This window comes from Delphinus delphis, chromosome 3 (assembly GCF_949987515.2).
Source record: "Delphinus delphis chromosome 3, mDelDel1.2, whole genome shotgun sequence".
Lineage (NCBI taxonomy): Eukaryota > Metazoa > Chordata > Mammalia > Artiodactyla > Delphinidae > Delphinus > Delphinus delphis.
The window spans coordinates 64030369-64042926 of NC_082685.1; the positions used below are offsets into that span (position 1 = coordinate 64030369).

A 12558-nucleotide genomic window follows, 5' to 3' on the forward strand; every position below is an offset into this window, starting at 1 on the left:
ACAGTGATGTGGCCCCATCCTATCCCTCTCCCTCCATACACCCCCGACTCCTCAGGCATGGTTATCTAGTCTTGCTGTCTCCACAGTGTCCAGGCCAGGCTGGGCTAGGCTAGGCAAAGAGAGGGAGGAATGGCGAGGGACCAGGCTGAGACCCAGAGGTGCCTGGGGCTCCCTGACCAAGGGAGCTCTGGGGGACTTGTCTCTACCTCGCCACCCGGCACCCACACTGTGGCCCTATAAACTGCCTAAACTCTCCTGTGACCCCCAACTCACCCTATGCTCTTAGACCTCCACACCCTTACTCCCTGGTGCCATCTGCCTGACGTCCTTCTCTGCACCTCTGGCTGCCTGATGAACTCCTACTCCTTTATCAAGCTCCCTGTGCATTACCTCCTGAGAGAAGCACCTCTGACGAGATCCACACCCATCCATCCATGGCTCTGTATGTAGTAACCCCTACCACACCATCCTGGGCCAACTGGACATGGCCAAGAGGCCCCCGGAGGCCTGACTCAGTGTCTCCCCAATCCCCTGCCCCAGCCTGGGTAAGCTGTGGAGGGTCCTCAGGGTGTTCGCTGAACTGAGTCAAATGCAGATTCAAGGCCAGGGTGGGAGGAGCAGAACCCCTTCCTGGAGCAAGAGGATTTGCACCATGGAGGGAGGTGGGCAATGCCTCTCTGAGTTCTCTCCTCAGGCGTTTGCCTTCCTGGCAATTTCTCTTTGCTTTATTTTTCTGTATTTCAAAGTTTATCAGTAAAGCTCATCTATGCTCTCTCATATTGCCCTCGCAGTAAAAAAACGATAATTTAAAAAAATTGAAGTATAGTTGATTTCCAGTGTTTCACGTGACAGCAGTTATTCAGTTTTAGTTTTATATACATATATTTTTTTCTTCTTCAGATTATTTTCCATAATATTTTTTAAATTAAAAAATAAAATTCCTGGTTGAGGTTATCTACTTTCCTGCTGAAGAAGCACCTTGGATTTGGGAAGGTGGGAACTTTGGCCTTCACTTGGACATTGTGGGACTGATGATGGGGCTTTGGTGCCCCCTTGTGGCAACTGGACCTATAGACCTGGCACTAAGGACAGTCTGGGCAGGCTCTGAAAAAAGACCTTCAGGAGAGACTCAGGCACCCCAGGGCCTCCTGTTGGGTCATGGAGTCATCAGCCCTCTCCCTGAAGGCAGATGGACATGATGTGAAAATACCCTAACTTGACTGGGAACTGACCACCTGTTGGTTCTGGGCCCCAGGACCAGGGCTGTGCTTGGGCCTGGTTGTGTTAGACCCAGGCAGGGTCTGAGGTTTGGGGTCAAGGATGAGCCTGAGTGTGCTGGGCTCATGTTCGTCCCACTTCAGCCTGAAGCAGGCTGGACTGCTGTACAAGAAGGGCAATGAAAAGCCCCCAGGAAACCTGAAAAGGCCCACCCCCTTCTCAAGCATGTCACCTCCACCGAGGTCCTGCCTATACTCCATGTCCTCTGATCTTTCTGCACCAAGTCTGTGTTGTCTGACCTGACCACTGACCCCCACCTCCTGCAGTCATTCGCCACTAACACAGGTTGTGGTTTTGGGTTTTTGGGTTTTTTTAAAAATTTTTTTATTAACACAAATGGTAGATAGTTTCACACTGTTTTATATCTTTCTTTTTTCCCATTCTTAACCATGAAGTAGTTAATTTTATAACAAAATATACAGATATAAAGTGAGGGAGGTAGATAGCTAGACAAATACATAAATGTGCCTATAGTCAGAAACCAGATAGCATCCACTTCATAACTATGTTATTTAACAAATTATCTATTAAAGGACATATAGATTATTATTATAAAACATATATCAATAGAGTAATAATTATTTGTGCTCATATATACACACGTATGTATATAACAAATAATCACAAGGTATGCCTATCACATTTAAGTAGATAATAGCAGCTTACCTTTCAAAGAGCTTGAAAATTTTACACTTTCATCAATAATAAATGAGAATGTCTCTTTTCTACAGTATATTCATTTTTAAGCACAAGGTAATTCTAAGTAATTTTTTAAAATAAAATGTGAACAATTAAAATACAACATTTAAAAAACTCTGGTATGTAGACAATAAGAAAAAAATGTGTACACTATGACAATTTCATGAGGTTTTTATTTTCAGGAAAAAAAATATACACACCAATGTAGGTTTTGAATTTTTATAAAGCCTGAGGAGGGAAGGGAGAGAAACTGAGGGAGAATTGTGGGCTTTTCCTTCTGTTCCATGAGTGCTCTCAGCACATTTCAGTCTCCAGGCACTGGCTGTTGTTCCCTCTTTCCAGAGTTCCTTCCTCCCTGATTGCTGCATGGCTGGCCCTTTCTTGTCATTCAGGTTTCAACCTATATGTCCCCTCCTCAGAAAGACCTTCCCAGGCCATTCAATCTAAAGCAAGCTCCCTGGATACCTTCCATCTGTCTAGTCACTGCCATATTCCCAGTGTTCAGTAGAGGGCCTGACACATAGGTGTTCAGCACCCAAAGCTCTTATGGGACTTGTGAGGAGTCAGAGAGGATGACATTACTCCTTAGCATGGTGACAGGAAAGTTTGCTCTGCCTCTTCTCCCCTGAACCCCCAGACTGGAGGAAGTGCACCTGGGCAGAGTGCAGGGGAACCAGAGAGGGAGGCACTCAGAGCTAAAGGGTCAGTGGGACCCCAACGGTCAGGTGGCAGACTGAAGCCACATTCAGTGATGCCCCAGTCTCCATCATTCAGGTCAGTCTGTGCCACCTCGGGGCCACACTGGCTGTCCTCCCAGTGGGTCCCTGCCTACGCACCTGTTTCAGAGAAGAGCTCTGTCCTGGAGTAGTGTGGATAACCCAGAGGTATGCAACATTTGAGCTGGTCTTTTTTTCCTCCATGTATTCATTTTTTCTTTCTCAATAGGATTCCAACTCCCCCTAAGCACAGACACTTTATAGTAAATTTAAAAAAAAAAAAAGAATTACTGCACACATTTTCGCATCCTTTATAAGATACAGGAGACTGTTTTTGTCTGACTTGTCTTTACTATGTTATTTCTTGTCTACTTTAATAAGAAAGATTTCAGTCTGATCTAATTCAAAAACTACATTGCACCTTCTTTTTCTCTACCTTCATTCATCCCTTTAATGACTATGCATTAGAAAACGTGCTGGAAAAGGGCTCTTTAAGTAATCAGAGTGTTACTTGTTACTTCAAGTAGTTAACAGCTTCTTTAAATGAACCTGGGCATGTTGAGTCAGGATCAGGGCATGTGAGGCTGAGGTTACAGTGTGGGTAAAGGTTTAGAGGTAGGAAGCAAGGTGTGTGGTTCCTCTAGGAAGCCACAGCGCTTCTGTTACCTGGAGCATCAAGGAGGTAGGTAGCTGTGGGAGAAAGGACATAGAAGCACTGGATGGAACCAGGACTTTTATGCTACCCTAATGATCTGGACAAGGTCCAGAAGACCCTGAGGACTGGAAAATGAAGTATAAACCAACATGGTCATATTTGCATTTTCTAAAACTCAATCTGGCTCCCCAGTGGACCACAGATTGCCAGGGTGTGGGTTCCAGGCCCATCTGGTGGTAGGGAGGTGTGTTAAATCATCAGGCAAGAGAGTTACTAAGACCTGAGTAAAAATGAGACACTAGCAACAAAGCATTTGTTCAGAAAGTGTGGTTTATTTTCACAGATGTATAGAAACCAGTTTAAAACCTGAGGTACAAATGAACATGCCCCGAAGTCCCCATCTTGAATCTTTTTCAGAAAGAGCAAGACATGGCTCCTCTGCTAAAATAAATACCCTTCACATTGCACAAGGTAATAAATAAATACATAAATAAATAGTCTCAATAAAATAAAAATGAGAATAATCACAGAAGGACAAATGGGGGCTGCACATTTCAGGAATTAGGTAATTAACAATTAGTCTGACTCCACAGGAGAAAATGAAATTCTTCCAGTCCCAGACTATGCGAGAGACATCCAAGAAACTTAGGACATCTGCTGTTACTGACGTTCCGAGGCTCCAGAGAGGGAGCTGAGCTTCCGACTTCAGACGTTAGGGCTCTATGTGTTCTTACAATTCAGAGAGTCTCTAATGGCAGACAGATATTCCTTCAGTTTCACCCGGAAATCACCCAAGTTATCCTTCTCAATAAGGATTGGCTCTTCCTGTGAAGAAACCAAGAAGGTGGCATTAGATGGAGCCAGGTTGGAAGGTGGATGACAGGCTGGGGTCAAGTCATAGCTGAGGGCATCACCTGCAGGGACATCTAGGGGGCAACTTACCGTGGACGTGGTTGTGGGCAGGATTGGCTGGATTTCCTGTGGGAAGAGACCGAAGCAGACAGTCAGAGACTTGGCTGGAAAAGAAGCAGGACCTGCTACCCTCCTCCCCAGAGGCAGGGCAGGGCCAAGGCAGGAATGACAAAACCCTTGACAGCTTCACATACCTTAAGATTTTTCTTGATTTTCGAATCCTCTCCAAGGGAATTTGTGGCAAATGTCAGGAATTCTTCCAGGTTTGACATCCAGAGCGTTGTTTTCTAAGGGGACAAAGCATTCATGTAAGTGGGGAAAGGTTGGAGAGTGTCCTTCCCATGGCTGGGCTGAAGTCATCCCCACAGTTTTCCAAGCGTGCTTTCAGGGACATCCCTGGACAATCCCCTCCTTGTCCCCTTCTTGCCCCAGGTGGGTCCCTGAACTGCTCTGAAGGGCACAGGCCTAGAGGTGAGTGCACACCCCAGGCAAGCCTTATGTCACCCACATCCCGAGCCTCCTGTGAGCTGCATGAAGGGCCTGGGTGGATCTTTCTGCACTTGGGGAGAAAGAATTTCCCAAAACAGGCTCTAAAAAGGCAAAGGGTTGGCCAAGGGAAATATTTGCAGCAAGAGGCCTTGACTGAATTAAGGGCTCCTAGAAATCAGGAAGACAGTCACAGAGGCCCCAGCATGGAAACGGGTGCAGTGTGTGAACTGTGAGTGCCTAAGAGAGGGGGAATACAAATGGCCAGTAAACTCAGGAGAGATTCCATCTCTTGTTTTACCCAAATAATGCCATGCAAGCAAAAGTGAGATAACCACTTTAGGAAAAATAGCTATAAATGATGATAACTAGGGCTGATCAGAGTTGAAAATACGACAATTATTCAAGGAAAAGGAGGGAAGCAAACATGGTCCTGAGGGAAATTTTAGTCTGCCAGCCCAGAGGATGCTCCACTGAAAACTGAGCTTAAAACCTGTGATATTGTTCATCTAGAACTGCCTTTTCATTTTGTAATTTAAAAAGAAATCATTTTCATTATTATAGCCATGACGGGGGAAATGTGTTGAGCAGCTGCTAAGCACCAGAGGCTGGTCTGGGAACTTGACACACAGTGCATTTAATCCTCACAACAACCCCACTGAGACAGGTGCTGTTAACCCTATTCACAGATGAAAACACCGAAGCTAGTCAAGGTGAAGTGACATGCCTGAGGTCACCCAGGCAGGAGGTGAATGGGGACCCACCCAAGTGCACCCATGTGTGGGGCTGAACTCTTACCATCAGCCTCCTCTTTTCGTTTGAGTTCAAGAAGTCCTGTAGGGGCAGAGGGAGAGAGCCCATGAGTCCTGTTGGCCTGAGGCACCTGCCAGCCCTTCCCTGCCCCTTGCCAACCTTATCCCAGCTACTCACTTCTGAAGCCACAGGTAGCTTGTCTAGCTCATTTATAATTTCCCGGATCAGGTTGAGTACATAGCATTGTTGGGTTCCTGGTGTCTTGACCGGTGCCCCTTGTGCCTGAGGGGTGTGAAGTGTGAGCAGGAACAGGAGCCAATGCAGGATGGGGAGGCTGCGCATGTTTGGGCTGGCAGGATGGATTCTGTCTTGTCCGGGTCCTTCGTGGCATTATGAAGTGTCTGAGACAGCCGCCGTCTTTTATGCAGCAGGCCCGTGCCGCGGGCAAGCGGGGGTGTGGCGGGCAGGCTTCAGAAGAATCTTTATCTGACATGGAACCTCCATAGCAAACCACAGACTTATTCATCACTTTTTAGTACTCAAAATCAGTGAAACTTGGAAAAAAAAAATTACAAGGTATCTCCTCATCTTGCAAAGGAGGCTAAGAGACAGGCAGGTCACTGGGCAGAGTGGGGACAGGTAAAAGGACCTGTCTGACAGGGGAGCGGCCCCCTGACTCTGAGCTCCCTTGAGCCTCCTGCCCAGTGAGACCTGGTCCTGCCATCCCCTGGACAGCCCTGACCCTCTGCTGCCCGCCCCACCTGGCACTGCCTGGTTCTGCATGGGTGGCCAGGTGAAGGCCCAGTGGAACAGGCAAGAGTTTGTCTGGCAGCCGGTCACATGGCTAACCATCCACCTGTGGGCTCGTCCACTGAGAGCACATCTCTTGATACCCACTCCTAGCACTGAATTACTGGTGTTAAAGCCCCCAGTGGTTTGCCTCCCGGGCTTTGGGCAGCTTCTCCTCTACACTCTCTGTTCCTGGTGGGTGGCAGATGGAGCTCAGGCACCAGACGCCCGTTCTCTTATTGGTGTGATAACAGCACAGCCCAACTCTGCCCTGTGCTGTGGGATGTTAGCCCCTGGTGGAGGCCTGGCTGCAGGCCCTGGGCAGTCCCTCTGGTAGCACAGAGGAGCTGGGCTCAGGGGCCCGTTGATGGGGGCCCTTGAGGAAGATGTCAGTGGGAAGTAGGAGGAGGGGGCTGGCCTGGGTAGGTTTAGGTGGTGGGATTGACAAGGTCTGAAGGGCGAGGGAAAGGAAGAGAGGTTTCATGCTGGGCCTCTGGTGATGCGGTCCAGTGACCAAAGGAGAGAGTTGTGTCTCAGGGGTCTGGATCCCAGTCTGTGCTGAAGTGTGATTTGGCAGATGCAGGCCAGAAGGAAGGGTTTGCTGAACAGGGCAGAGGGCAGGGATAGACCACGGGAGAGTCCACAAAGAATCAGAGAAGCAGCAGCCAGATGGGAAGCAGGCAAACTAGGAAGGTGGGAGGCTTAGAGGGCAGACCCTGAAGGAAGAGGTAAACTGCTGCCCCATGGGGCATGTCAGGCCCTGACACAGGCCCAGGGCAGGGGGTGTTGGTAAAGGGATAAGTGTAACAGGGACATGGGGAAGAGTTCTTTGAGATGATTGGGGCTGTGGCGGTGGGGGAGAAGAGAGACAGAATGGAAATGCCAGGGGCTGGGGTGCAGTGTGATATGATCCGTGTGGGGAGATGAAGGATAGGAGGTTATGCTGAGGCGGGGGAATTTGGGTGTTTCAGGCTTCTGAGCAGATGGAGATCTGGTGAAGACAAGGACCAAGATGTGGTTGCAGCAGAGGCAAGTGAAGAGGCTGTGATGCAAGGAAATAATGAGAATAATGCCTGTGGCCGATATACGTGGCTCCTAGCTCAGCCCTTGGATCTGGGCCCAGAGCATCCTCAAAAAGCAAGGGGAGTGTCTCAAAGGCATGAGTGAAATGAGGCAACAGAAACAAGTAGGGAGCCTTAGGACTGGGTACCCACTAAGAAAAATTCATTCAACAAACTTACGAAGCACTTGCTTTGTGCACGCACTGTGAATAAAGCAGATACCGTTCCTCTCCTTAAGAGATGCACCATCTTGTGGGCAGAGATAGACATAAAGCCTTCCTACTCAGCTTGGACCTCGGACCTGCAGCTTCACCATCAGCTGGGGGCTTGTGTGAAGTGCAGACCCTCAGACTTCACCCCAGACTTTCTGATTCAAAAATTGCCTTTTGACCAGGTCCTCAGGTGATTCACATGACATTTAAGAAGCTCTGATTTAATTGCCAAGATATAGAAGCAACCTAAGTGTCCATCAACAGATGAATGGATAAAGAAAATGTGGTACATATATATACCCAGTGGAATGTTACTCAGCCACGAAAAATAATGACATTTTGCCATTTGCAGCAGCATGGATGGACACGGAGGGCATTATGCTACGTGAAATAAGTCTAACAGAGAAAGATATACTGTATTGTATTACTCATATGTGGAATCTAAGAAATACAACAAGCTAGTGAATATAACAAAAAGGAAGCAGACTAACAAATATAGAGAACAAACTAGTGGTTACCCGTGAGGAGAGAAAAGCGGGGAGGGGCAATATAGAAGTAGGGGAGTAAGAGGTACAAACTATGAGGTATAAAATAAGCTACAAGGATATGCTGTACAACAAGGGGAATATAGCCAATATTTTATAATAACTATAAATGAGTATAAGTTTTAAATTTTGTGAATCACTGTACTGTACACCTATAACATATAATATTGTACATTAACTATATTTCAACTTTAAAGTGTGGAAGAAAAATAAGAATTAAAAAAAAAAAGTTCAGATTTAAAGTATTCAGCTCAGGCAGGGGCGGGGGTTCATGTCCCAGAGACCCAGGGCTGCTTAAATACTCAACTGTGGTTTGGTATTACATTCTGTATAAGAGTTTTGAGACCTGTGCACACACACACAAAAATGTGATTTCTTATAGAGAAAAACCTCTTTTTTTATGTAAATGAGCTTTTTGAGGGAATTTTAAAGCTATGGAGGCCGAACATTCCTGCAAGCCTTCTTAAACAGTCCTGACTTCACGTTGTATTGTAGCAAAGAAAAATTCTGAGTAGTGTTATTGTAAATCTTGACCTTTGTAGTTTGCCTCTTGTTTAAAAAATAGTTATAAAGTCTATGAAAGGAGGAGGAGGTTTAGGCTTCATGCTAGGAGCCCTGGAAGCATTGTGGGGTTTTCAGCCAGCGACAGGTGTGGTCCCTGGAAGGTTTGGGTCCCAGGAAGCCCAGTCTAGCTACTGTGGGGAGAATGGCTGGGAAGAATCAGGACAGCAGGTTGGCCAGCGCGGAGGCGGGGAAGTTCTCTGGACCACAGATAGTGGGAAGGCTGGAGCTGGTTGATTCTGGTGGGGATGGAGAAAACCAGATGCAGGTAAAGACTCTAACAGCTAACTTCCACTGCCGGGCACAGGGTTCTTTTTATGGGTTAATTCATTTAATCCTCACAATGAGCCTGAGGCAGGGATGATTATGATCCCCATTTTACAGAAGAGGAAACTGAGGCTCAGAGAGGTTGAGTTCATGCAGCTAGGAAGCAACATCGCCCAGGGCTGAAAGCAAGCAAGTCTGTCTGACCCCAGAGGCTGAGCACCCACCATGACAGCACTGGAAAGTGACAAATTAGGAGGTGATGCCAGGTGGCGGGAGGGGGCAATAGGGTAAAGATAAGATGTGGCCACTGGGATTGTTGACAAGGAGGCCACTGGAGCCTCTGGGAGAGCAGTTTTAATGTATGGTGGGGGCAGAAGCCGGTGGTAGTGGGCTGAGGAGTGAAGGAGGGTGAGACAGAGAGGGCAGGCAGCTCTTCGAAGATCTATTCTGAAGAGAAGGAGAGGAAGGCAGCTAGAGGAGTCAAGGGGTCAGAGAAGGATCTTTCCAGGCAGGGAAACTCGAGTATCTCTCTGCTGGAGATGAGCTGGGACTAGGTGAGAGACCTGGATGTTGGGCCAGTGTAGTGAGTGCCTGAGGGGGACGGTCACAGGGAGGGCTCCCGACATCAGGTATCACAGGCCCACCTGAGCAGAGAGCTCAGGGGAGGGCTGCCTGGGTGGGCCCAGTCTGGGAACGTGCAGTGGGTTTGGTGGCAGGAGGGGACAATGGCTTCTGTCTTCCCCGGGAAATAGGAGGCCAAGTCAGCCATTGAAGAACGGAGGGTGGCATGGTTGGGGAATGTGAACTGACTGCTAGGGATGACCTTGAGGGGCTGGCATCCAGGGGTCAGAGGGTGAGGGGGTTGGGACAATCCAAGGCTTTGCTGGGCTAGAGTGTAGAAAGGCAGGCCCCTGAGGCAAGGTGAAGGGGCCATGGGAGGAGGCCATGAAGGGCTGGGAAGGAAGCAAGGATGGCGCATTTGTGCGAGGAACAGAGTCACATTCCTCCAAGCAAATGTGATTCAGAAGGGCTGCCCAGCTGCCCCTGTGGAGGACAGGTGGGAACCTTCCACAGAGCTTCTGCAGCTTCTCAGGGGAAGCAGGCAGAGCCTGGGCCTCCTCTAGGAGTCTCCTTTGAGGTTTGTCTTGACTCTAAAGAAGCTGCTTCAGGTGAAATCACAGGAACCCTCCTTTCCTCCCCTGCAGGCCACAGTCCTGCCTGACCCCCTGGGTGAGGCCTGGCCCCCTGTAAGAAAGTGATCTCACCCCAGGCACCTGCGTCAACCCAGCCCAGGGAAAGCTTCCTCCACAGGCTGACTGATTGTGATCACAAAGGGAAATGAACTAAGGGTGCCCAGCCCTGGGCGGGCACAAAGGAGGCCCTGCTAGAGCTGGGGCAGGAGAGCCAGCCCAGAACTGCTGCCTGGGGTCTGCAGGAAGAGACCCTGTGAGTTTCAGAGTGGGTCCTTGGGCCCCGTCCTACAGACCCCTGCAGGCCTGGCTTGGTCCCGCCTGTTGCCCAGATACATTCAGAGTGGGGCACAGTGTCCGTGGTCCTGGCCCCTGGGGCCCATTCATCCAGAGGTTCACTCCTGTTCCTTCCTGTCACCCCCATGGGCCTGGTGGAGTTACTGAGTGACCATCACTGGCAGGGACCCAGGGCTCCATCATCATGACTATCTCCTCTGTCACCCTCTCCATGGCATCATGTGTCAGATTTAGTTTCCCTGTGACCTCACTTGCACTTTCACTGGTGGCCCTGACCACACCGCCTGGTTTTGTCAATACAGAAGGCAGCTCAGGGCTCCTGGCTGGCCAAGCAGTGTCATCAGTTTCACGTGTCCACCTCAGCAGAGAGTGCAGGAAGGAGCCTCCTGGGTGGGCTCAGATGGAGAGGACCAGCTTCCTGTCCCACCCAGCTCTGTACTCCTTCCCTGGGGCCTGTACAACCTCAACCTGTGCACCCTCAGAATTCTAGCCCATGCTGCAGGGATGCAGCCTCCTTGGGGCACACCTGTGCCGAGTGGACCTCCTCCCCAAGCTCAGTCTAATAGAGAAGACAGATGGAGAAGCACAGTTTAGGATGATAAGCCTGGTGGGGTCAGGGGTGGGGTAGGAAAGGGAAGCCCAGAAGCGGGGCAGCCTCTCCCATCTGGACTGTGGGGGAGGACTGGAGGAAGGGACATCTAACATCTCAAGGATGGTCTGGAGCCAGGCAAGTTGCAGAGAAAGTGCTCCCAAGTAAATCTGGGTTTGGGGATGCAGATGTTCTGTCTGTTGACCTCAACCCTACTAGCCATTGCTCCAGTATCCGGGGAACTGGGGGTGGCCATGTCATTCTTGTTATTAATGTATAGGCATTTGGTGCCTGTCACTCTCTTGTTGCTCACCTGAAACACAAAGACTTGGAACATGCGTTCATTCCTACTGTGTTCATTATATTTATCTCAGACAAAACCAGGAGCCAGGGGAGGGACAGGCATATAGGGCTCTCAGCCCCACAGTCCCCATTCTCAAGGAAGCTGCCCCAAAACTGTGAGGTGACAATGTGGGGACTTAAATGCTAGTAACACAGTGTTCCAGGCTCTTAAATAATATAGTTGACCCTTGAACAACATGGTTTTGAACTGTGTGGTTCCACTTATACATGGATTTTTTTTAATAAATATATTAGAAAGAATTTTGGAGATTTGCAACAATTTGAAAAAATTGACAGATGAGCTGTGGAGCGTAGAAATATTGAAGAAATTAAGAAAACAGTGTGTCATGAATGCATAAAATATATGTGAATACTAGTCTATCCTTATGTAGGCATAAAGTGAGTGACATTTAATATAAAATTAATAATGTGTTAGTTTTCTTACTGTTTTATAACTTTGCTTTCAAAGAATCACATTATGCTACAGTATGCCTCTCTCTCTTGTAATTGGAGAAATTTCGTATCAGCATATTGTCACAGATTGGTGGATTTTAAAAAATGTAACAATGTTTCCAATACTGTATTATGAATATGACTGTAATACAGTATTCCATGACAGTTGTATAACGATTTATTCATTAGTGTATAGGCTAGGCTACCATGAAGCAATCCTGTTGATTACACTGGGCTACAATAAAGCAGTCATATTGCTGCTTCTTCATTATCAATGCATGAATCTTTATACCTTTAAAAAAGTATGAATTTCTTTTTCATATTATCTTTTCATTTTTGATGTCTACTGTTAGTAATACACATAACATCTACAGTGTTTGGTATCATATAAGATAGCATTGTTGTAGGTATAGGTACTGACAGGCAGACAATTCATCTTAGAAACACAACATAAACTTGTGGAATCAATAAATACGGTACAGTACTGTAAATGTATTTTCCTTATGATTTTCTTAACATTTTTTTCTCTACGTTACTTCACTGTAAGAATACAGTGTATAGTACGTATACAAAATAAGTGTTAACTAACTGTTACGTTATCAGTAAGGCTTCTGGTCGGCAGTAGCCTATTAGTAGTGAAGTTTTTGAGGAGTCAGAAGTTACATGTGGATTTTCAACTGTGGGGATGTCAGTGCCCCTAATCCCTGTGTTGGTCAAGGGTCAAGTGTACTCTTCTGCATGTGTGAGGCTTCA

The 12558-nt window shown here is 47.7% G+C and overlaps 1 protein-coding gene across 1 annotated transcript; it reads right to left on the bottom strand.

Annotated features, from left to right (window-relative positions):
• Window positions 1–4068: 4068 nt before the first annotated feature.
• On the bottom strand, window positions 4069–5841 carry IL3 (interleukin 3). The gene is made up of 4 exons (XM_060007163.1): window positions 5677–5841; window positions 4455–4547; window positions 4291–4326; window positions 4069–4173 (listed from the first exon to the last, which is right to left on the bottom strand). The coding sequence occupies exons 1-4, from the start codon at window positions 5839–5841 to the stop codon at window positions 4069–4071; spliced, it is 399 nt and encodes a 132-aa protein (XP_059863146.1).
• Window positions 5842–12558: the final 6717 nt, after the last annotated feature.

What these genes read in the sequence shown, in the direction of transcription:
- IL3 (XM_060007163.1), bottom strand. Translation starts at nt 5,841, where the DNA reads ATGCGCAGCCTCCCCATCCTGCATTGGCTCCTGTTCCTGCTCACACTT. An exon ending in AGCTACCTGTGGCTTCAGAA is followed by an intron (nt 4,548 to 5,676) that starts GTGAGTAGCTGG and finishes TTGTCCCCTTAG; the next exon opens with AAAACAACGCTCTGGATGTC. An exon ending in AAATCAAGAAAAATCTTAAG is followed by an intron (nt 4,327 to 4,454) that starts GTATGTGAAGCT and finishes CTCTTCCCACAG; the next exon opens with GAAATCCAGCCAATCCTGCC.